The sequence below is a fragment of the Chenopodium album genome, chromosome 15 (assembly GCF_948465745.1).
Source record: "Chenopodium album chromosome 15, dcCheAlbu1.1, whole genome shotgun sequence".
Taxonomy (NCBI): Eukaryota; Viridiplantae; Streptophyta; class Magnoliopsida; order Caryophyllales; family Amaranthaceae; genus Chenopodium; species Chenopodium album.
Window position 1 is genome coordinate 13,523,481 of NC_137848.1, and position 24,267 is coordinate 13,547,747.

Here is a 24,267-nt window from a genome sequence, read left to right on the forward strand (position 1 = left end):
GTAGCAAACTAGCAACTTAAATAATTTTTCCCGATTGTTATCTTTCTGAATAAGCTCTATATCTGTCTATAATGGTGTCAAATCTATCTAAATCACCTGGTTATCAAGTTTGCTTCCTTATGAAGATGTCTAAACTTATATTCCCCTTGTCTATTTTTTTTGCCCCATTTTAACTTTTCATAGTCTCTAAGACGCTTGTTAATACCATAGAAAATACCAGAAGATACAATAATACAATATACACCACAGATAATTTGTAATTCATTTCAGTTTGAGATTACATAGGTAATTAAGGGATACAATATACATTATACACTAATGCAATTTAGCAACTTCTAGGAGGGATTTCCTCATCTTGGTCATCAACAATAATGGCGTCTGCTCTTATTGTCTGTAATCCGCCTTCTGAAACCATAATTGTGGTCAATTCAGCTTCTTCACGAGGGTGATTGTCATCAAAGCGATTGGTAGAAGTGACCGATCTTCCTAAAGCCTTACTCCCCTTACAGTGATGATAATACATAACACACGCCATCCACTTGATCAGAATCGCCAACCATAGCAAGCTACTTCTCCCTATAACTCCAATCTTCCCATCATAAAAAAACATGCAAGAAATTCTTAGACCAAAACCCCATACAAGGAAAACCAGCATCAATTTTTCTCCGAGCTTCTCATTCCCTTTGCACAGGTAAAACGAACGGGTTAATGCATCAATCCCATGAATCTCTTCCAAGACCGAAACCACCACACTCGTATTCCAAACAGCATTCAATGCCAAGTACTTAGGCAACATCCCAAGAAAAGCAGGCACATAGACTAGTGTAAAAATCAGGAAATAACAGTTTGAACCAAAGCTGTAGTAGCTCAACACTAGCAGAATAAATCCAAGTGAAAGACAAGTGGAAAGAAACAAAGCATACAAACATGTAACAAATGAGCCTTTCATCCTTTCTCTGCTGGTCATGATGGATTGTCTTAAGATCAATTCTTTGAGGCTGATGGTTTCATACGTAGGACGGTCTTCGTACGTCTTCGATGACAGAACAATGGTTAGGATAGCAGCAAGGAAATCTAGTACGTGCAGGAGGAAGAGGTAGATTAAAGCTGGAAATGGATAATCTATCCACTCAGAAATTTTCCTAAACTTTTGGGAATATGAGAGAGGAGTTTTGTAGTTGAAAGTTTTTGTTAATGAATTTTCAAAAAGTATTTCAAAGTAAATCATAAGGAAGAGAAAAGGGAGAGAGCTAAGAATTATATAGCTAGTGATAAGGGTGTTTTTCATGGAAATTTTCAGGGTTTGTTTCAGTAGGGTGAAGAGTTTTTCTAATTGGTTATCAATGGAATGGCTAATTTCCCCCATTTTTGCAGTTTTTTTTTTTACTTTTTTATTTATTTATTTTTTTTTTATAAAACTCTATGTTTTCATTTTCAAAGATATATAAAAAAAAAAAATTGTAGAGTGAGGAGACTTGACTAGTTGACTTGCTACCTAATTAACTATTGGCTCTTGCATTGTCAAGTGGGCTAGAAATTTAAGTATACAGTCAGATGCTAATTTTGACTACAAGTACAGTCTACCTCTAGAAGACTTGCTATTATGTTTTCACTCTTTTCAGGCTTTTGTGAATAAATACGATAAAACATATTTTATGTGGGATTTTGTTTGAATCGCCTCAATGTATATTTTATTAATATCTACTTTTTTATAATTTATAATAACATAATTAGAGATATTAATCGTTAAAAACATGCGTTGACAGGCGTGATAATAGAATCAACTAAAAAAATTGAAGAAGTATATATCATGGGAGTTCTTTATTAATTATTGTTGGAAATTGTTTGGATAAATGATACTCACTTCATCTCCACTGCCTTGTATGAAATACATTTTGGAGAAAGTTTTTCAAATTTAATACTCTTTCTGTCCCTTGTTTTTTTTGCACCATGTGGCTCATATAGATCTCATATATAGGAGTTGAGGTGCATGGTCCCAGAAAAAAGAAAAAAAAAAAAAATGAAGACGAGGGAGTAGGTGCTAATAATCATCATTAAACAATTTAAGGTATGAAATCCTAAAAACAAAAGGGAAAATCACCCCAACGTTACTTTGCCACAACAATAATGCAAATTATTTGTGATCAAGTTTGCTTCCCTATGAACATGTCTAAACTTATATTCCAATGTCCTTAATTTTTTGCCCCAACTGACTTTTCACAAGTCTTCGCACGTGTTAAGTGTTTTATATCTCCATTTCCATATGCGTAAAAATTATAAATAGTTGCTATTAATAAAATATAAAATGAGACAAATCAAACAAAATTCTAAGTGACTTTATAATAATAAGAATTTATGATCAAAAATTTTAAACTTTGACCCGACTGGTTCAATATTATGATTAGAAGAAAATTGATCTGCCAAGAAAACAATATTTACTGTCCTATTTGAACTTTTTTTAAAAATTAAGGAGTCTAAAGTAATAAACAAGACTTGAGCACACAGGGATAAGTTTTGGGATCTTAGGAGGTGATGGCTCTTGCCAATTCTCAATCTTCTTGCGAATCTCTTCACGTAATGTCCTTCCAGTCTTTCCAGTTGAATCTCCTCTATTGGAATCTACTCGAGCTGCAAGGGTTAACTTTGCAGCCAAAAGAAGACATGAACGCATCCTCAAAGGATGGGGCGTACTCTGAAATATCTCTGTCTGCTCAATGTACCCAACGCGGTATTGTGATGTTGCAGTTGAAAAACCTGCCAAGTTCTTCCTTTTGGCTCCAAGAAGCTGAACATTGCACGCTGGCATCTTAGCTAATGCGGCCAAACCTCCAGCAGTCCCCATAAGTTTTGCTGCAACAGCACTTCCAACAATAGCTGAAAGGTTTGGTGCAATATATACCATTCTGCTTTCAACAAAATCAAGGACCTTTTTCCTTCCTGAATCAAGGTCAATTGCACGATCACACGCCTCGACAGTCTTCTGTAAAACTTCTTCTGGAAGTGGCTTACCACTAGTGGTTGAAGCAGTGACTGAAACCACTGTAATGATCACAGAAGGTAGAAGCCCTTCCAGATCAACTAGAGTCAAGTCAATTTCATTTCCTATCTTCTTCACAACCCGGGCATAATCAATTGGGTGATGAACTAGAGATTCAAGCTCAGGAAATTTTAGACGGTACTTGTCACGAATAAAATTGTGGATAATAATGATTTCATTCTCAATATCCACTGACAATGCATTACTGTCAACAATCAACTGATACACAGGATCATCTTTCAAAACAAATCCTTGCTCGGGAATCTCAGAACCTTTTTGCAATGCATCTTCAACTCTCTGCAAGTTCACAAACACATTTTGGTAACTGTTTAACTAGTAAATCATGTGTTACATCTTGAAAAAGTTACAAAAAGAATACATAACTGCAGACAATGGCATAGTTAAAAAGGCTTGGAACAAAGAATCAAATCGATACAAATCTACTTAACAGTCTTGGGAGTTCATACAGTATGTCAAGACTCAAATGTAAAGTGTGTAATGTTTATGAGCTAACCTGCATTATGTCAGCCTAACGTTGAGACTTCTGTAGTTTCAAAACAGTATCAAGATCTTCATAATTTAAGGACTCTATATCAGCCAATTCTCCATCAATATCCTCCTTCAATTTTTCTGCATCAGCACCTTCTTCCACCTGCAAAAAAAAAGAAAAAAAAGAAAAAATTTAAAATTGCAAACTGCTAAAATGACTTGTAATCAATCTTCCTACTACCTCTACTTGCAAAAACCAAGTAACTACATACTATTCACACTAGGGCTGTGCAAAAAGTGGGTCGGACCGGAATTTTGGACCGGGCCGACCCGGACCGGTCCGGAACAAACCAGACCAAATATAATCGGTCCGGTCTTCGGTTTCGGAAAATTATATTTCCGGGTTTCGGTCCGGTCCGGTCAAAACCCGGAAAAAGCCCAGACCGGTTACGTTGGGCTGCGTTAATTGCTAACAAAAACCCTTTGATCTAAAACGTTCTAGACTAATTCTAGGGAAATTAAACGTCAAAACATAACTGTTGAAAAAACCCTAAAACCTACAAACGTTAACCGCAATACTGATGAAAAACGCAACTAGTAAGTTTGCAGACCCATCATCACATCTTCCTAAATTTCTTTTATGATTGCTTCTCTGATTTGCTTCTCAATATTATTATCAATTATCATCAATTTAGGCCAAGTGGAGTAGTATTGTTTCCTGATTTGCACCGACAAAGGTAAAAATCTTAGTATTTTAAATTTATTGTATGCTTTCATAGTTTCATGTATTGGAATTTCTTCTTGAAATTTGAGATTTGTGTTTATTCTGCATGAAATAATTGTAATATGCACTTGAGTACTTGATAACTTGAGTCTTTTATTTGACAGTTGCCTCTTGCATGTATAGTGTATAGTTGTATACAATTGTTTAATTGTTTAACATGATTACAAAACTACTATATTATATTTATATACTAATCTTGCATGAGGTCACGAGTTGCATCTTTAATAACAATATATCATACTAAAAACATAGATTATATATGCATTGCAATTAAAAACTACTATATTATATTCTTCAAAAGTTAAAGATGGATTATATCACTAAAACAACCTACAAAGTAATATAATATATTCTCCAAAAGTTAGATAGATTATAGCACTAAAACAACCTACTATATTATATTCTCCAAAAGTTAGATATATTATATAGCACTAAAAAACTACTATATTATATACATGCTAGTATGCTACTAGTCCACTAGATATATTAGTAATATTACTATACAAGCTAAGCTTATAGCACTACTATCAAGCTTATAATTTACATCCAACGAATATGTCAATAGTTAATTGCATTTAATAAATAATATATTTTATGCATAAGAAATGCTTTATAATTTACATTTCCTTGTAGATGTCAAGCTCCAAATCAACAAATAAGAGGCCATTCTCTGAGTTTGAAGATTCAGAGGCAAATGATGCAACTTTTAATGAGGACGATGTTTCTGATAATGTTGATAAAGAGGAGCAAAATGTGACAACACTACTACCACCTAGGAAAAAGTTGGAGGGAAGAAATTATGTTCCAAAGGCAAAAGGAAGAAGAGCAGAATATTGGGTGCATTTTTGGGAGTACAAGGAAAATGGTAAGCTTAGAGCTGAGTGTATGTATTGTGAGAATAAAACATTTGCTTGTGATGTTAATATCAATGGGTCAAAAAACGTGAAAAATCATTGGCAGAGTTGTCCAGCTAATCCTAAAAATAAAACTAGAGGAAAACAAACTGAGATAGCTTTTGACCATGACGTTGAGGTTGGACAAGATAAAATGAAAGCTTGGGCTTTAAATATTGATGATGCTAGAGATGCTCTTGCTTACATGATTATTGTGGATGAACTACCTTTTCGTCATGTAGAAAAACCTGGTTTTAGGCATTTTATGTCTGTAGTTTGTCCTAGGTTTCATATACCATCACGCACTACTATTGCACGTGATTGTTTACAACTTCATGCAAAAGAAAGGACACAATTAAAGGAACTACTAAGAATGAAATGTCAACGGATTTCTGTCACTACTGATACATGGACAAGTATCCAAAGAATCAATTACATGTGTCTTACGGGTCATTTCATTGATACTGAGTGGAAGTTGCATAAAATGATCTTGAACTTTTGTCCTATTTATAACCACAAGGGTAAAGCTATTGCTAAGGGGGTGGAAGAATGTTTGACTTCTTAGGGTGTGGATGAAAAATTATTCACTATTACTGTTGATAATGCAAGTTCTAATGATGTTGCATGTTCTGAATTAAGAAAAATGATGCAAAGTAAATTGTCTTGTATTGGTAATGGTGATTATATGCATATGAGATGTGTTGCACACATTATTAACTTTATAGTGTGGGATGGGTTGAAGAAGAATAAAAAATCCATCAATAAGGTTAGATAAATGTTGTGAGGTTTGTTAAGAGTTCTCCATCTAGATTGAAACTTTTTAAAGACATAGCTGCAAGGTATGCTCCAAACCATTCTTCATTGTCTTTAGATGTTCCAACTAGATGGAACTCCACTTTTGATATGCTAGAAAAAGCATTGAAGTTTCGAGATATTTTTTGGAGGATGGATATTCCAACTAATCCTCAATTAGATCAAGATACGATTAGTGAAACCCATGACAAATATGATGATAATCAGAGTGGTGGTATTGGAGAAGATGATTTGAGAAATTCTGGAGCTCCCCTTGAGAGTGATTGGAAGGTGGTTGAAGGGCTAGTAGTTTTCCTAAGAGAGTTTAAGGTTTTGACTGATGCTGTCTCTGGTTCATTGTATGTAACAAGTAATAATACTTTTTTTCACATTGCTCGTGCTCTTGATCAATTGAAAAGGTGGATGAATAGTGATGATGGAGATTTTAGACTTATGGCCATTACAATGCAGCAAAAGTTTGACAAATATTGGGGAGATATTGAAAAGATGAATGTGTTGATCTATATGGGTACCATACTTGATCCCAAGGTGAAATTTGTAGGCTTGAAACTTGCTTTTGCTCGTATGTATCCATCACCTAAAGATTAAGAGTTAAGTCAAATTGTGTATTGTAGAGCTACTTCATTGTTTGATGACTATAGAAAGATGTATACTCCTTTCACACCGCACAGTGATGACTCATTCACTACTAGCAGTAGATGTACTTCTTCACAACCTACTATTTTTTACTTAAAGAAAGATATTGAAAATCAAGTGAGGAGTTTAGCGACAGATGGAAGATATTCAAGTTCGGAATTGGATAGATACTTGAATGATCAAATAGGTGAACATGAGTTAGAGATGGACATACTAACTTGGTGGAAGATGAATGCTCATAGATATCCTATATTGGCACACTTAGCTCGTGATGTACTAGCAATGCCAATATCCACAGTTGCATCCGAGTCGGCATTTAGTGCCGGGGGTCGTCATCTTGATTCATTTAGAAGCTCCTTAACTCCTAAGGTAAGGTGTACATCTTTTTTATTTTTCTTTCTTATCTTTTTTGTTTATATTAAATTAGTAATTAATAATTTTATTGATTTTTGTGAAAATAATTGTATTTCATTTAAAAGATGGTGCAAGGTCTTATATGTTCACAAGATTGGCTTCGTCCAAGGAAAGATAAAGAAAGAGGAGTTGAGGAAAAATTAGAAGAAATTGAGCAACTTGAGAAAGGCATTTTCTAATACATCATTACAATTTTTTTTTTCTTTTATAGTAGCTAATTTGATATATTTTTTTGTATAGATTTGGGGAGCTCTACTTTAAATGATGGTGAATCTGATGTAGTTTTTGTTTGATAATTAAAAAAGGTAATACTACTATACTATTACTAATACTTCAATACATATATTATCTCTTTGGAATTTTTTAATTTATATGTGTTTTCGTTTTCTTTTGCAGATTGATACTGATGATATGATGATGTTCAAGATTCTTGAAGGAGTTGGAGCAATTTCATTATTTCATTTTTATTGTCCTTATTGATGTTTTGGCTTTAATACGAATTGTAGTATATTTAACGTATACTTTTGGAATTGTGGATTTGTGATTTGACTTTTGAGTTGTAAATGGGTACTATATGACTTAATGACTTGATTAATAATAATAAATATATGTGTAAATAGGCATTAGGCAAGCAGTAATGATTAATATGTTGATAATGTACAGTACTCAAAGAATTAAAGGCTTAAAGGCCATAACAATAAGGTCCACATTAGAAAACTATTCAGGATCATCGATTATCGGTCTGGTCCAGGGTTTAACCCGGACCAATCGGTCCGGTCCGAGACCGGACCGAATTTGACTGGTCCGGTCTTCGGTCCCAGCTTTCCTAAAATTCGGTCTTCGGTCTGGTCCGGGTCGGTCCGGTCCGGTCCGGTTTTGGACCGATGAACAACCCTAATTCACACACTCACACACTGAGCTCAAACAACGATAATTGTAGACTATGTTAATTGGACTCTTTATTTCACCTCAAATACCCTCATCGGATCCTAACTGCTAAACTGACTCGTAACCATTCTTCCTACTACCTTTGCATTGTAATTAAACAAATCATATTGTACTTGCAAAAACCAATTAACTACATACTATTCACACACACTAAGCTCAAACAACAATAATTGAAGACTATGTTAATTCGACTCTTCATTAAACCTCAAGTACCCTCATCAAATCCTTGACACTGCAACATGGATATGGTACACAATTAGAAATTTCATTTTGAGATCATGAAATTTTTTCACAAGTCGACACTTGGAACATGCCCAACACAAGTACAAGTAACATAGAGTAGAACAACAATAAAACCAAAATTCATAAACTTACCACAACATCAGCTTCATTGTCTGATAACTCATTGAGATCGGCCAAGAACGAATCGGCAGGAGTTGCCTGGAACAAAAAGAAGAAAACTCAGCCAGTAAGCAAACGAGGCAATATAACTACTCAAGTATATACTAACGCTGTTTCATATTATTTGCAAATTTAGAATATTTTATATTTCACAAATAATACTTTTAAAGTTGCAAATAATATGAAACAAAGGTAGTATTATCAACTATTTAAATTAGTTGCTCCATTATATTATATTATAACCACAAATTCGATACACAGTTTCATCCATACAACTTCCCTCTAACTCCATTGCCTTAAACCGTGGCGTCTACTTGATTTTTGGTAAATAAGACCTCGTTTTCCAGAAAAATTGCGTAAAAGGTATAACTATTAACAAAGATTTATAGTAAATTGATGAACAATAGGCAATAGTAACAAGCTACACTCAAATAACTGATTTAAAATAACTACAATGAGTGGAATTAGGTTTCTCAATAATAATTAAACATGAATATGAGATAATTTAATTACAATGTTGTATATAGTTCAACGAAGCAGATAACAAAAGAAAATCACAATCTTAACACAAAAATTGCAAAGAAAGAGAGAAAATTTGCAGAAGACTGACCATTACGAATTTACGATTCAATCTGGACAAAATAGCGAGTATTCGACTTCAAAAACTTGGCTTGTTCAAACCCTAAATTACAAATAGCAATTTGCAAAATAAAAAATTAAATCCCTTAAATTGATAGCCAAAAAAGTGAGTAATAATCCGATTGTAAAACGAAGTGATATGATTCGGTACTAACCTAACCTCAAAATTATTTACATGCTAGGTGTGAAGCCTGTTGCACAGCTTTATTTTTGTGTCTTATTATATAATAATAATAATAATAAAGTCATAAACTAAAAGACATTTGTTATTATTATTATGATATTAACAAAAATTAAAAAAAATTAAACAATTTGTGAGATCAAATAGAATTCTCTCTTCTACAACCCTATGCAGAGTATTCTATTCTTTTTTGTAATTCTGGTTTGTGTATCTTGGGTCTCTTGTGAATGATGCTGACAAGATTATTCTATTCCTTTTTTCAGCCGTAAATATGTAGTGTGTAGAGTATATCGTTTCTTTGTAATTCTGGTACATATTTCTTGTGCCTCCGATCAATGACGGTGATAAGATTAATTTTTTTCCATCTCCAACCTTAGTTGTATATTTGTTTACCATTGCATCCTCGAAGGTATTGTAAATTTCACTTTGTGTAGCCATGAATCTTGGGATCTCCGACTATAAAAAGAAACAATGAATATTTTTCTATGTATTGTGAATTAAATTAAGTCCTATTTATAAGGAAATACAATACATTATATCTTCTCTACATAAATTTTATCATTCTTTGTAATCTAATCCTTTTTAATTGTTATCCATATCATTTTTATTTTATTTTTTATTTTATTTTATATCATACTACGTTTAAGAATTTTAGATTTTAATAGTATTAATTATTATAAATTTTTTTATATACAAATACGAATTTATCTTGTTAATATAAAATTTTATCATTTTTTTAGTTGTTATCTGTAAGAATAATTATTTTTTGAATTTGTTTTTTTTCTTTTTTATATATTCAGTTGATGTATTTTTCTTTAATTATTTGTCAATCGCCCAAAATAGTGGGTTGCAAATAAAAAAACCCGGTAAAATATTGTAGTAGTGTAAAAGACAGACTCCGTTAACCATAATAATTACTCCATATTTTTAATCTTAAAATATGAAATATCTTTGGCTTTTATTTTTAGGACATGGACTTTTATTGTATGGGGTTATTTAAAAAAATTATATGGGTTAAAAAATAAAAACCCACCCTTTTACATCTTGTTCAATCTTGAGCTGTTTCATTTTTCCTCTGTAATAAACCCTAACCAAATCAAATCAAACTCAGAAATCAATCACGCTATCCTCCATTTTCAAAATTGTAGAATTGAAAAATGGGCTCAGTAAATCGCTTAATTTCATCAATTTCTCTTTCATTTCACTCTCTGTTTACATCAATTGAATCGGAACCCAAAAATTAGATCGAATCGCAAATGAGGTTTTTCCCCTCAATCCCGTTGAACTTGTCGATTGTTATTCTATTTTGTCTAATTTCAGACCAAGGAGAAGGCGATGTTTGATGTAAAATTGGAGTAGTTTGATGCAGGGGCGTAGTTAAAGGTGATTAAATTGTGGTTGAAGGAGGCAAATGCTTTGGTTGAGAAAACACCTGCATTTGTGAGGAAAGGGGTTTCTAATGAAGAAGGTGAGGCTATTTTATATTGAGAAATTGAAGGTCCTTGATGCTACTGTCATTTTCTTAAGTTCAAAAGGCTGGAGTTGCACACAAATAAAATTGGTCTTAGAGAAGGTCCTGCGTTGCATGTTGTTGACGAAATGGTCGAAAATGTAAGTATTGTTTTTTTTTTTTTTGGATGAAATTTAACTATTTTTGCTGCAACTCTTGTAAATCATATGATAGAATGGATATATATATTGATGTTTTTGGTATATATTGTGTGTCAGTTATGTTTAGAGATTATGTGAGTCAATGAATTGGGTAGACCTGATGTTAATGCTATCAAAACAAAGTTAATGGTAAAAAATAGGTTGGTAAAAGGCAAAATTAGTATAGCTTGAATGTTTTATACCTTAAAGTTGGTCAAGATTCATTGATTCATGTAATTGTACATGATATACCTTAAATGAACTCTTTCTTTAAGTTTTTTAAGTTAAAAGTTTTGGTAAATTCTATAATCATTTTAAGCTGTATTCAGTAATTTATCATAAACCGCTAATTTTAAATTGACATATTTTGTTTGAAAAGTAATTAAAATTTTTAACTTTAATAACAGTCATTGGATGTCTTTAAAAAAAAAATAACAGTCATGGGAACTAAATCACAAAGCTTATGATATGTCTAATGTTTTAAAAGATTTTAGAGGCTATCCTCTACCATGCTTGACAAGTTTGAGAATACTTCCTTGTAGACAATGTTCCTTGTATGCTTTTTGTATTTTTGGTAGGAATCATCAATGAAGAACTTTAGACCCTCGGGGGAAGTTGTTCTTGATGTTGCCACATAGAGTTGTCCATGACTAAACACGGGCTTTGGCAAGTAAACACCAACATATGAGAGTGATTGGCCCTGGCTCTTATTTATTGTCATAGCATAGCAAGGCTTTAATGGGTATTGTCTTCTTTTTAAGATGAAAGGTAATTTTGGGTCCGTAGATGTCATCACAATTTTGGGAATTAGGAATTTGTTACCCTGTTTCGACCCCGTTATGATCCTTCCTTCAATTACAAACTTCCCTAGGTGGGTTATAACCAGTCTAGTACCATTACAAACCCTTGTGGAGGGGTTTATGTTTTGAAGTAGCATGACCGGCATTCCTACCTTCAATTTAAGCTCGTGGTGCGGCAATCCTGGCAATTTTAAGCTGTTTAGCTATTCAGTTGGGTATTATGAGAATTGTTGGTCACATTCAGTAGAAGATAAGCATACTTCATCACAACTTTTGTAGGTCCTTTCATCTATGGGCAAGAGGCTCATCATGTACTCGTTTATGGTGTCTGTGGTCTCATTTAAGGGAGTGAGTATAGCCCTTTCCTTTAAACAATTGTCGTCATATCTTCTTAGCTCAAAATCTGGGTAAGCTGTTTCCAATACCTTATATAGTTCAGATACCCCAACGTCAGCCAAATACTAATTTGGTATTTCAATCCAAGTACCTTCAACTTCGTGGTCCCCAGATTTTGTTTCAAGTCTTCCATCACCCATAGCCAAAAGCCACTCGTTGAACCGTTTGTTTTTATAATAGCTCTCGTTCTTGGCTTCCCCTTCTCGTACTCTCATGCTTTGCTTAAGAATGAACACGTTGCATGCATTCCATATGTAGGATCTGTTTATTGATGCCTGAACGATATCTTGTCTACCTCCTTTTGTGACTATCGGTAGTACTTGGCGAAAGTCTCCTCCCAGTAATACAACCTTTCCTCCAAACAGCTTAGCTTCTGCTCCTGGTTTTTTGTGTCCTACTATATCTCTCATGGTGCGATCAAGTGCTTCAAATGTGTATATGTGGTCCATTGGTGCTTCATCCCAAATAATCAATGATGTATGTTGGAGGAGTTCTGCTAACTAGGTGTTGCATTTGATGTTACATGTTGAGTTTTCTAGTAGGTCTATCGGTATCTCAAATCGACTATGAGCTGTTCTTCCTTCTGGGAGAAGCAGTGCCGCAATACCTAATATGTCATTCCAAATATGTTAGTTATATATATATATATATTGAAATACTTGTGTTTTCAAAACTTGGTTAAATTTATGTATAGAGGGGATGTAATCTATTTTTAAAATAATTGAACTAATACTGTGTTACCTGATGATGCTACATTCATAACTATTTTTCGATATGCCCGAAGCCTTGTTGTGATGGTGCAGTGTAAATATGTCTTTCCAGTCCCTCCATGGTCGTATAAGAAAAATATCTCCCCTGTGTCCTGTTCAACTGCTTGCATCACTTTGGCATAAACATCTAACTGCTCTTTATTCAAGTTCTTTATTCTCTTGGACCAATCTTCTTGGAGTTGTTTGATGTCGTAAAGTCTTTCTTCTGCAATAAGCTTGTTTTCCATAGTTTCTGCTTCTGTAAAATCAGGTTGTGGTAGGTCTTTGAAATCTGCCAAGCACTTTTCGAATTTCACCAGAATCCTATCAATCTCAAGTAGTGTGTACGTTTTTATCTGATCCTCTGTAAGAATGAGTTATGGATGTTTGAAAAACCTTCTCTTTTTCCATTGTATGTCTTCTGAGAGGGCGTTGAAGCTGTATTCCCATAGTTTTGATATATCAGTTACTTCGCAGAACAATAGTAGGGTTACGAAAAGTTCCCTCAATTGCAGTGGCATTGCCCACTGATTTGCTTCTTGTATAGCATCATGCCACTCTTTTTCGTTGAGTAGGCCCAGTACGTAGCAAGCTTTCCTTGTATGTAGGATACACTTGTCCATCAATCTTCCTAATTTCCGCAAAGGTTTTAGGGCCCTTAACAATGTTGAGTAGTAGGCGAAGGTAGTACCTCTCCCCTACAGTAGGATGAACATGTGCAATTCTCCCGATGCATTTACGTTCCTGCCGCCTTTCCCACGACTTTTTCTTTATTTTATTCCCAATTTCATCGATTTGTTCAGTGGTTGTCCACACAAATTCCGTAGGAAACTTTGCATATGTTAATGTCCTGGCTTTTTCATCGATGACATTGGTTTTCATCCATTCTGTGAGAATTGTGTCATCAATGTCTTCTTTATTTATCACAAAGCTCAAACTATCGCTGTCTCTTATCACTATTTCTTGTTCTCCTTCTAGGTGTACAGGCAGTCGCATTACCGCTAGAGTTCTTTCCTGAATTTCAAACTCGAAGATTCTCCATGCAGCTTCACATGCTGAGATGTATCTACAATCAAGGTATGTTTTTATCTCATCTTGTTGTTCACCAGTTATGATCATGGTTGTCCTATCTGGTCCTTTACACACATACTTGAAAAGGTACTTGATTGCTCTTGCAGTGTTGCACCATTCTACATTGATATTTGCATTAAACATCATTAACAGTCCTGCATTATAGGACACTATTGACCGATTGTCCATGAGATGATCACCTTTTTTTATAAACCTGTTTTCAATAATTTGTATTTGTATAAGCATCAGTCATGTATGTTGGTATATAAGCATGTATAAATCTTATCGCTTTAAATAAAAATAAAAACCAATCATGATGAAAATGGTTATTCTGTCCCTAAAAATCTAAAAATTTTGACCTCTGATAATACAGGTCAGTCTAAGAAAAAGACTCCAGAAGACTCGGAAAGTTGCTTAGCTGCTATCAATTCTGATAATATCAGTTTCATATAATGTATGAATGCTTGAGTTGTTTATTTTCCTGTTGATGTCAAGCTATATATAAAGCTTTTATATTATTAAGTAATGACTCTAAGCCATGGTTTGTTGATGAATTGCTAAATTTTTGTATATTAGATAGATTTACTTATTAAGTTACAGGTGTCAAGGAAGGTACTTTAGCTGCTGAAACAAAGCCCTCTATGCTTGTGCAAATTTTAGGCCTGACAGATGTCATTAGCATAGCTAAACTTTCAGATGACATTTTTTCAGAAGTAAATTTGATCTTTGGTATATAAGTTGATTAGGACTTTAATCAATATATATATATATTTTATTTTTTTTTCTTTTTGCAAGTTGGTAATTTACACTGTATATTGTAAGTCTATGCTTTAATTCTTTTTCCACTTTTACTTGGCCTATTTTCATTAATGTATTATTCTTATAGCTTTAAATAGTATTAAAAACCAATCATGTGTAGTTACCTCCCGTTCTCCCTCCTTCTATATATGGGTTGACCATTACTGTCGATAATAGTCTCTTGATTAAATGATTTTGGGAAATTTTTGCTGCATTTCTTATCTACCATGCATGCACAATTTGGATTTGCACTACCGCAAGGGCCATGAACCATGTAACGCGATATAGTCTCAAACAAATCTAGATTTGTTTCTTTGTCGGGGATTTCTACTTGAATGATGTTATCTATGTACTGTGGCGTTATTTGTGCTCTGTCTTGCTGTAGCCATAGAAGTATATGGGCATGTGGCAAACCCCTCTTTTGGAACTCAATTGTGCAGACATCTATTTTGATAAAAAAAATGTATTGTCAAACTAATGTAATGTAGTTATAAAATAATCAACAATAGATATATATATATATATATATATATATATATATATATATATATATATATATATATATATATATATATATATATATATATATATATATATATATATATATTCTGTATGGTTTTTTTTAACATTAATTCCGTACCTGCCACGTCAAGTCCAAAGTAGTGGTCTTCCTTCAGACACTTCATTAGTTGCTTTAACTTGAGCTTAAAAACTCTTGCCATGATATTAGGCCGATCTTCCACTTTTTGTCCTTCTATGTGATTCATCATTTCTTCTACTTCAGGCCATTTTGGGTTTGCAGTGAATGTTATAAACAAATGTGGGCTGCCATACCATCTATAAATTGCCATTGCATCTTGGTAGTTTTGATACATATATCTTGGGCCTCCCGTGAATGATGCGGGCATGATTATTCTTTTCCCCACTCCGGCCCCGATTGTATCTCCATTCACCATTACATCTCTGAGGTTATTGTAAATTTCACACCTAAGTTGTGGTTGGTGGTGTCGGATATATGAAAACCTTTCTTCTTCGATTGTGCATTGGCAGTCAACTATAAATTGTGAGAATAGTCGACCTCCTCGAATTAGAGTTTATGCTTCTGTTTTTCTAGTTTGCAGCCTATATGCATAATACTCTTTCATTGTTACACACTTTCTTTTGCCTTTTTCGGATCCTTTTTTATTGTTGTAAAATATCCCAAGATGATAGCTATCTTCACCATATGGGAAAAGTAGAGGGTATTGTAGAGCCATGAAACTTGGATGCAGTTCACTGATTCTTTGTAATCCTTCAGATTCTTCCGCAAATGTTGTCCATATCTCCGACTATTAGAGCGGTATCTCAGATGACGTTGGTGCATTGTATACCTTATTTTTGTTGTCCCTTGTTCCTAATAGCTTGATGATCCAATTTTCTCCTCTCATTTGTTTTATTCTTTCTTGTGCCTTACGAAAGATTTGAGCTAGAGGGTTCACTTTGTCTAGCATGTTTTTTAATTTGGAAAGTAAATTTGAATCTAATTCCGTGCTATTATCATTTTTGCAGACAACATTTGTTCTCATATTGATCTCTGGAGCAGCTCCATCGTATATATATAGTTGAGCAAATGATGGTTGTTTGTCATCAACAGGGAGCAGTGATCCTATGTGGTGATAATTCTAGCCGCTTACTCTGAAAACATACGACCCTGAAGTTGAGTTTATTGAAGCATCGATCTTAGCCCCCATCGAAGTGAAGGCAAAGCATGAATTGTAAGGACAAATAAGTTGCCTAAACATTACAGTGCTTCTATCTCCCTTGTAATTTAGTAAGTTTGCTAGCAGGTTCTTTTAATTTTGGCAATTGTATTTTCCCTTCTCGACAACACATGTTAAAGGTTGTGCAATTCTTGCTGCTCCCTTTCCTTACCCTCTCTTCACACCACATTAGTGCTTTACAATCTGGGCATTCATACTCAGGTGGTCTTAAACTCACGTATTTCTTGTTCTCGTTTTTAGTTCCTGCATGTTAAAAACAATCAAATATCTTGCAAATTAAATTAGATTATAAGTTTTGCTAGTCTGCAAAAATGTTAAATAAGTATCATGCATAGTCTAATTGCTAAGATAGATATTAAAATTATTGATACACACAATAAGTTTTGCTATTGTTTGGCATACAGAAACAATTTTTTTCTTCTACTATTGTGTAATATTTCTCTCTTATTTTGGCCTACTATGTTAACTTTCATTTTATTGCTCACATTATTGAAACCAAATAATTTTTGTTTGACTGTGCATCGCTTCCTCAAAGTAATTAAGTCATTTTTACACTTCACAACCACCTTATATTCTCTGTTGTTGTATGGTTTTCTCATGTTTCTTTACACAGTTACCTTCTGGGATCAATGGATTCAAGGTGGTTGAGCAGTGGATTAGCTTGGAAAACAATTTGGAGAGATTAAAGTGATTAAACTCTAAGTCACTATCAGTTCAGTCCATGTTCCTAACCAGGATGTATAAGCTGGTGTGCCTCGCAGGATGTTCAATTGCATATATCGATGATGGTTAGTATCTTGAAGAACAACTCTAATCAAGTCCTTGAATTCGTCTGATATGCTTGGCCTGACACAATAAGAATCTTATGGTCCGTATACACCTTACATCTCACACCATACAAGTAGTGTTCTCCAAATCTTGAGATCAAACACTACAGCTCCTAGCTCCAAATCATGAGTAGGGTAATTCTGTTCATGTTGCTTGAGCTGCCTTGATGCATAAGCTACAACCTTCCCATGTTGCATAAGTACACACCCAAATCCATTCTTAGATGTGTCACTATAGATTTCAAACCCCTCGATCCCTGATGGTAAGGTTAAGACTGGTGTTGATGTGAGTCTTCGTTTCAATTCTTGAAAAGATTGTTCACACTTCTCATCCCACTAAAACTTAGTAGTTTTCTTCATCAAATTTTTTAAGGGTTGAGCTATCCTCAAAAATTCTTGTACAAATCTCCTATAGTATCCAGCAAGCCCTAAGAAACTTCTCACTTCAGTCACACTTTTGGGTCTTGGCCAATCAGAAACTGCCCGAATCTTAGATGGGTCTACCGCGACTCCTTCCTTTGAGATCACATGGCCTAGAAATGCTACCTTCTCTAGCCTAAATTCACATTTTGAAAATTTGGCATATAACTTCTTTTCTCTAAGAATCTCCAACACTTTCCTTAGATGGTCTTCGTGCTCTTCTCTATCCCTCGAGTACACCAAAATATCATCTATGAACACCTCCACAAACTTATCCAAATATGGCTGAAAAGTTCTATTCATGAGATCCATAAAAGCTGACGGCGCATTAGTGAGGCCAAAAGGCATAACAGTGAACTCATAATGTCCATACCTCGTGTGAAAGGTTGTCTTTGGTATATCTTCCTCAACAATCCTCAACTGATGGTATCCTGTCCTCAAGTCAATCTTTGAAAAGATCCCAGCACCTTTAAGTTGATCAAACAAGTCCTCGATCCTAGGCAATGGATATTTGTTCTTTATAGTGATATTATTTAACTCTCGGTATTCAATACACAACCTTAAGGTTCCATCCTTCTTCCTCACAAACAAAACTGGTGCTCCCCACGGTGAAACACGTGGCCTTATATAACCCTTCTCCAGCAACTCCTCCAACTGTACTTTCAACTCTTTCATCTCTGCTGGTGCCATTCTATATGGTACCTTAGAAATAACCCCAGTCCTAGGTACTAAGTCTATTTTGAAATCCATCTCCCTAACCGGCGGCATCCCTGGAATTTCATCTGGAAACACATCTTGGAATTCTCTTACCACTGGAATGTAATCTATGGACTTCTCTTCTACACTCACATCTTGCACATGGCATAAATAAATAGGGTAGCCCTTTCGGATATAAGAATGGCTGACACAATACTGATCCCTGGTTTTGACACAACTCCCTGATAAGAGATTCTATTCCCCCTTGGCCCCCTAAGAGACACCTTTTGGGTATAACACTCAATTCTAACCTTATATTTGCTAAGCCAATCCATCCCCAATATTACATCAAAGTCAGTTAAATCAAACTGAATAAGGTTTTCAAGCAACTCAGTTCCAACAATGTTAACTGGAATGTCTTGTTATATGGATCTACAAGGAACTACCTCCCCTGAAGGAATTGTTATATTGATTTGACACAAAGATGAAGGTTTTAAAGCATGTTTATTCACAAAAGTAGTGGCTAAAAAAGAATGAGATGCCCCAGAATCAAAAAGTATATAAGCAGGTTTTGAGTTCACGAGAAAAGTACCCGTCACAACGTTGGCATTAGAGTCAATTTCGCTCTGGTTCATGACATAGATTCTTCCATTACTGGTCCTACCATTGCCATTGTGGTTGCTTCCTCCGCCATTGTTGTTGTTTTTGCCATTCCTTCCTTGAGCATTGCCATTTTGGCCTTCAGAATTGTTGTTGTTGAAACGGTTGTTGTAGTTTGAGTTCCTCCCATAACCACCTCCATTATTGCCATTGTTGTTTCCTTGCCCATTCTGAGCCTGATTATTGCCATTCTGCTTCTTTGGGCACTCAAATTTCTTGTGACCAACCTCCCCACATTTAAAGCAAGTAAGCAAATCTCCATTGCAGTTGCGTCCTGGATGGCTCTTGTCACATTTACGACATGGTCGATTGCGAGATCCTTGCTGATTCTGTTGTCCCTGGCCCCGGTGTTTATTGCTTTTATTGTTGTTGTTACTGAAGGAGTTATGTCTTCGTCGTGTGCAATTACTAGATATATAATTGGATCAAATTATGGAGATAATTAAGTCCGGACATTTGGGTCGTCGTTTTGCCATAGCTAGAGGTACTTACGATCTTTGGACTAGTAAAATAGGCCAAAGCCCAATTGGACGGATCCTATAAGGTCACACAAAGGGGCTAGATCGAGCATTAGAGGACGAGGCCCATCATGGGCCTCATCTCTCTAGGTGGCCGGCCATGTAGGGGCTTTGAGAGGCTATTGGGCTTCGTGCCCTAGTCTAATTATAATGAGATTATAAATAGACTAGGTGCCTAGGTTTGCAGGTAAGGAATTAACTGATCATTTAGATCAAACCCTAATTAGCAAACACGAAACCAACCCCCTCTCATACTCCCTCTCTCACGGCTCTCTCCTCCTCCCGGCGCACGGTGGTGTCTCGTGGTGGTGGTGGTTCGTGCGGTGGTCGGTTGTCCGAAAAGGTGGTGATCGCGGTTTTCCTCAATCACTCGACCAATCTAGTATTGGTGGACGGCTCGTTCGAATCTCGTGGACTAAGTAGAGGAGCAACACTTGGGGCTCTATTCTCTCCCTGATTTGCCTGTCGAATAGCTTCGTGGAATTCACGCTTCAAAGGTATGATTATGTGTCTTGTGTGTTATGCATGTGATTCTTGGGATTAGGTACTTTATTGAATATGATTCATATATGTTTTTTCCGCTGCGTAGTACCTATAAACTCCTACAGTGGTATCAGTTAGCCTCTTGCATTAACGCGCTAGATCATAATAATACCATTATTTGATGTCCACGATAATTTTATAATCAATTAAGAGGGAGAAATTAATTTAATTATGGTTCGATTATTATTTTAATGTGATTAAACTTTTGGAATCGGTTAAATGCGATTTAATTATGCTCAAATAGCCATAAAGAGACCGAATTATGCCCTAGTATTTCGAAAATTTTCGAAAACCCTAACCCTAAATTTCGAAAATTTCAAGCCCTAAAATATGATTTTTGTGCTTGACTTTGGTTTTATTCGATTTGTTTTATGTTTCATAATTTTAATTGTTTTGATTCATGCACAAAAATGTTTTATGTATGATCATAGATTTAATTTTAAATGTTAAAATTAAATTGGGATTAATTTTATGATGAACCCTAATTTTAAAATTGAATATGATTTAATTTTAATCTTATGGACTAATTTAATTTAATTAGGATAAATGTTATTTTAATTAAATTAAAACACAAAAAAAAAAAATTTTTTTTTGGCCGGCAACCGCGGCTGGGTGGCGCAGCCACGGCGGTCGCCGACCAGGTGGCGTCCAAGAGGGAGGGAAGGGAGGGCGGCGGTCTAGGGTGGCTGTGGGCAGCAGCGTGCAACCGTTGCACGGCTGCTGCCACGGCTGCAGCTTGGTGCTGCTGCTGCCTTGCGCGGCAGTGGCTGCTGCAAAGCAGCCAGCCACCGTGGCTAGCCTTGGCTGGCCACGCACGGTGGCCTGCAGCCCCAGCAAAGCAGCTCCACGCTGCTGCCCTTGAGGCAGTGGCTGCTGTTACGGCAGCCAGCCACCGTGGCTAGCTTCGGCTAGCCAACCACGGTGGCCGGCGTTGGTGGTTGCGATAATTTTATAAAAAAAAAATTCTGTTTTAAAAATTTATTTCAGGATAATTACGAATTATTTTGGGATAAAATTGGTTTTATTTTGGATAAGTTCAAATATTTTCAAAAATATGATCTTTTAATTTAAAAGATAAAGTTGGTTTTATTTGGATAAAATCTTTTTTGTTTTAGGATAAAATCAAATATTCAAAAGTTGTTATATGTGATATTATCCATATTTAGTTTGTTATTTTGATAATTATCCTAAATTAAAGTGGTTAATTAAGGATAAGATTGATGAGGATATTCTGAGCATATTCCAAAAGGATAATAATTGATTTAAATAATGTGATTATCCCATAATTAGATTAGGATGTAATTGATTTTAAAATTATTTGATTGGCTAGTAATTAGGATAGAATCTCCTAAATTAGTTAGGATAATCATGGAAGATTAAATATGATTTATCTTTCTAGATTAAAATATGATTTGATTCTATCTCATGACTATATTAAATATATGATATTTTATGAACCGTCATGAATAATAAATGATATTATCTAATTATGATTAAAATATAAGATATTTTAGGAAATGCGTTGTCTTTATTATGATCATCAGATGTTATAGTTTAGATAAGCATGTTGAGTGATTTATTATATGGCACTTTTCTAATATATGATATTATGTTGCTATATATAGACTAATATGGTCCATAGATTCTTAAATACGATCTGCGTATCGTGATGTATTTTTGTAATCTAAATACGGTCTGCGTACCGTTGAGTATTTTCATAACTTTTATTTAATGTAAATAGAATAGTTATTTAAATGGTGTTAGCCCAAAAGAAGCCCATGAAGTGAAGGCCCAAAGGAGCAAGGTGGATGAAGATCCATGATGATTCAAGTGGGAGCATTTTATTTCTAGTTTTCCTAGGACTAAGGGGCCATACTATGTCATATTTTATTGCATTAGTAGATTATGCATGTTTAGGTTTATTTATGTTGTTTGATGATGCGCTAGAGTTCACTAAATAATCACAACATAATAAATCTAGATCCCAGCAATATTGATGCAGCTTTTCCAATTAAAAACCCGATGAAAACCTTGATCGTTTGTGGTGGGTCGGCCTCAGCAGAGCATCATAATATATCTTGGGGAAGTGGGGGTAGATCACGTTCTACACTTTTAATTGGTTATATTCAACAAGGTTACCTAAAGATCAGTTTAGAACCTTGAAGCTAAGGGTAATAATTAAACATGTGATGGTTAATTATTCAACCAAGAATTATAAGAGTTGTAATCAGTAAAGAGTTTACTCACCTTGAAAATGTAATGGTTGATGGCAGGGCCTCAGTCCGGTCAATTATTGCACAAATAAAGGATCTTGGAATCACTTAAAATTCAATTGGGATCATTTAATTATTGAATAAAGTGTTTTAAAGTTACCAAATGAATGTTTTTATGGTACTTTAATTTATTAAACATAATTTTAAACTTTGCCTTATTTTGACATAGATGGGTAGCCGTAATAACAATGACAACAACGTTTACAATTTGCGACCATTCCTTGAAAAGGATAGGTTGACAGGGGAAAACTTTTCCAACTGGGAAAGAATGCTAAGGCTTGTTCTGAAATCTGAGGGCAAGGAGGATATCATTGATACCCCATTACCAGGACCTCTGCCAGAAAATCCAACTGCGGCAGATATCAAGAAGCACAAGGAAGCTCATGATAGAGCTATGCCTATCACTTGCTTAATGATTGCTACTATGGAACCTAGTCTTCAAAAGCGTTTTGAGGACTTGGATGCCTATTCAATCATGGAAGAGCTCAAAGTTTTGTTTAAGAAACAAGCTAGAGTTGAAAGGTATGAGCTTCATCGTGAGATTATGGATTGTAGAATGGAGAAGGGTGCCACAGTTCATGATCATGTTTTCAAAATGATCGGCCTAATTCAAAGTATGGAGAAACTGGGGTACCCAATAAGTGATGATTTGGCAACAGACATCATTCTCCATTCACTTCCAGAAAGTTTCAACCAGTTTATCATGAACTTTAACATGACTGCGAATGCAAAGACTATGAGTCAATTGCATGCAATGCTGGTTAGTGCTGAGAAACAAATCCCTAAGGAATCTAAGAAGGAAGTTCTTATGATCCAAAAGGGAAAGGGGTTCAAGAAGAAGGGGCAAAAGGCTAGTGCCAAGAGCAAAGGCAAGCAAGTTGCCAAGGCTCCTGAAAAGCCTAAGGCGAATCCAAAACCCAAAGTTGCAAGTGAGAGTGAATGCTTTTACTGCAAGAAGAAGGGGCATTGGAAACGCAATTGCCAGAAATACCTTGATTTCCTCAAAAAGAAGAATGGAGCATCAACCTCAGGTATTAAGTTATAATCATTTTAACCTTCACTAAGGTATGTGATACCAAGTTGCAGTGCTTAACATTATGATGTTGCACAGGAACTGCAAGCAAGTGAAGCTAGCATGGAGATGGAGCTTGAAGGTGCACTAGGAGTATTTGAGTGGCCAGAGATAGCTTCATAGTTTTAATTTCTGATTAGTTTATCATGACATTTAGAACTATTTCCAGTGTTTGATGAGACAATATTTCGGTTTTCTTGTTTTGAATACTGATTTGTTTTTACTTGGCTTGGACAAATGTTGATCCATGACCAAGGTAATAAATTGTTTTCATTTTGCTAGATATGAGTTAATTTTATTTATGACATTGATATATGTAGATCACAAAAGTAAATTTAGATGATTCAAAGCAAACATACTTATAACAAAGTAAAGTTAGGTCACATAAACCATTTGCACATCCAAAGTTATGGATGGACTCTTACTCTTATATGATTATGAATCACTTAAGAATTAGAAGTCATGCTTGATAAGTTATAATGACCAAGCTACCTTTTTAGTTGAAAGGGTAAAAGAGCTAAAATGACGTTTTGGAACACAAACATATGATGTGTGTGTACCATAAGTTCAAGATATAGCAAAAAGATTAAACTATTTCATTGCTTTTATTAACGATTTAAGTAAATATGTCGATAATTACTTAATGAAATAAAAGTTGGAATCATTGAAATGTTCAAAATTCCAAAAATGAAATGTAAAATCAAGTTTGAGATAAACAATTTAGCACCACAATATGATTGTTGTAATAAATATTTAACTCAAAACAAATGATCATCTAAAGGAATTGTTGAATTAGTT

The 24,267-nt window shown here is 34.8% G+C and overlaps 3 protein-coding genes and 1 long non-coding RNA gene across 4 annotated transcripts; 2 read left to right on the forward strand and 2 right to left on the reverse strand.

The window, feature by feature from the left end:
- Nucleotides 1-224: 224 nt before the first annotated feature.
- On the reverse strand, nt 225-1,396 carry LOC145581961 (uncharacterized). Its single transcript, XM_081639002.1, has one exon. The coding sequence runs from the start codon at nt 1,364-1,366 to the stop codon at nt 326-328; it is 1,041 nt and encodes a 346-aa protein (XP_081495128.1). The 5' UTR covers nt 1,367-1,396; the 3' UTR covers nt 225-325.
- Nucleotides 1,397-2,337: 941 nt separating this feature from the next.
- LOC145581962 (U4/U6 small nuclear ribonucleoprotein Prp31 homolog) lies at nt 2,338-9,398 on the reverse strand. The gene is made up of 5 exons (XM_081639003.1): nt 9,211-9,398; nt 9,027-9,098; nt 8,390-8,455; nt 3,552-3,689; nt 2,338-3,334 (listed from the first exon to the last, which is right to left on the reverse strand). Exons 4-5 carry the CDS (start codon nt 3,555-3,557, stop codon nt 2,459-2,461), a joined length of 882 nt encoding a protein of 293 aa, XP_081495129.1. The 5' UTR covers nt 3,558-3,689; nt 8,390-8,455; nt 9,027-9,098; nt 9,211-9,398; the 3' UTR covers nt 2,338-2,458.
- LOC145580853 (zinc finger BED domain-containing protein RICESLEEPER 2-like) lies at nt 4,944-6,604 on the forward strand. Its single transcript, XM_081637939.1, has 2 exons — nt 4,944-5,754; nt 6,030-6,604. Exons 1-2 carry the CDS (start codon nt 4,944-4,946, stop codon nt 6,602-6,604), a joined length of 1,386 nt encoding a protein of 461 aa, XP_081494065.1.
- An 866-nt stretch (nt 9,399-10,264) lies between the features above and the next one.
- LOC145581963 (uncharacterized) lies at nt 10,265-16,843 on the forward strand. The gene is made up of 3 exons (XR_014099712.1): nt 10,265-10,847; nt 13,810-13,908; nt 16,249-16,843. It is a non-coding gene; the product is annotated as an uncharacterized LOC145581963 (long non-coding RNA).
- The last annotated feature ends 7,424 nt before the right edge of the window (nt 16,844-24,267 follow it).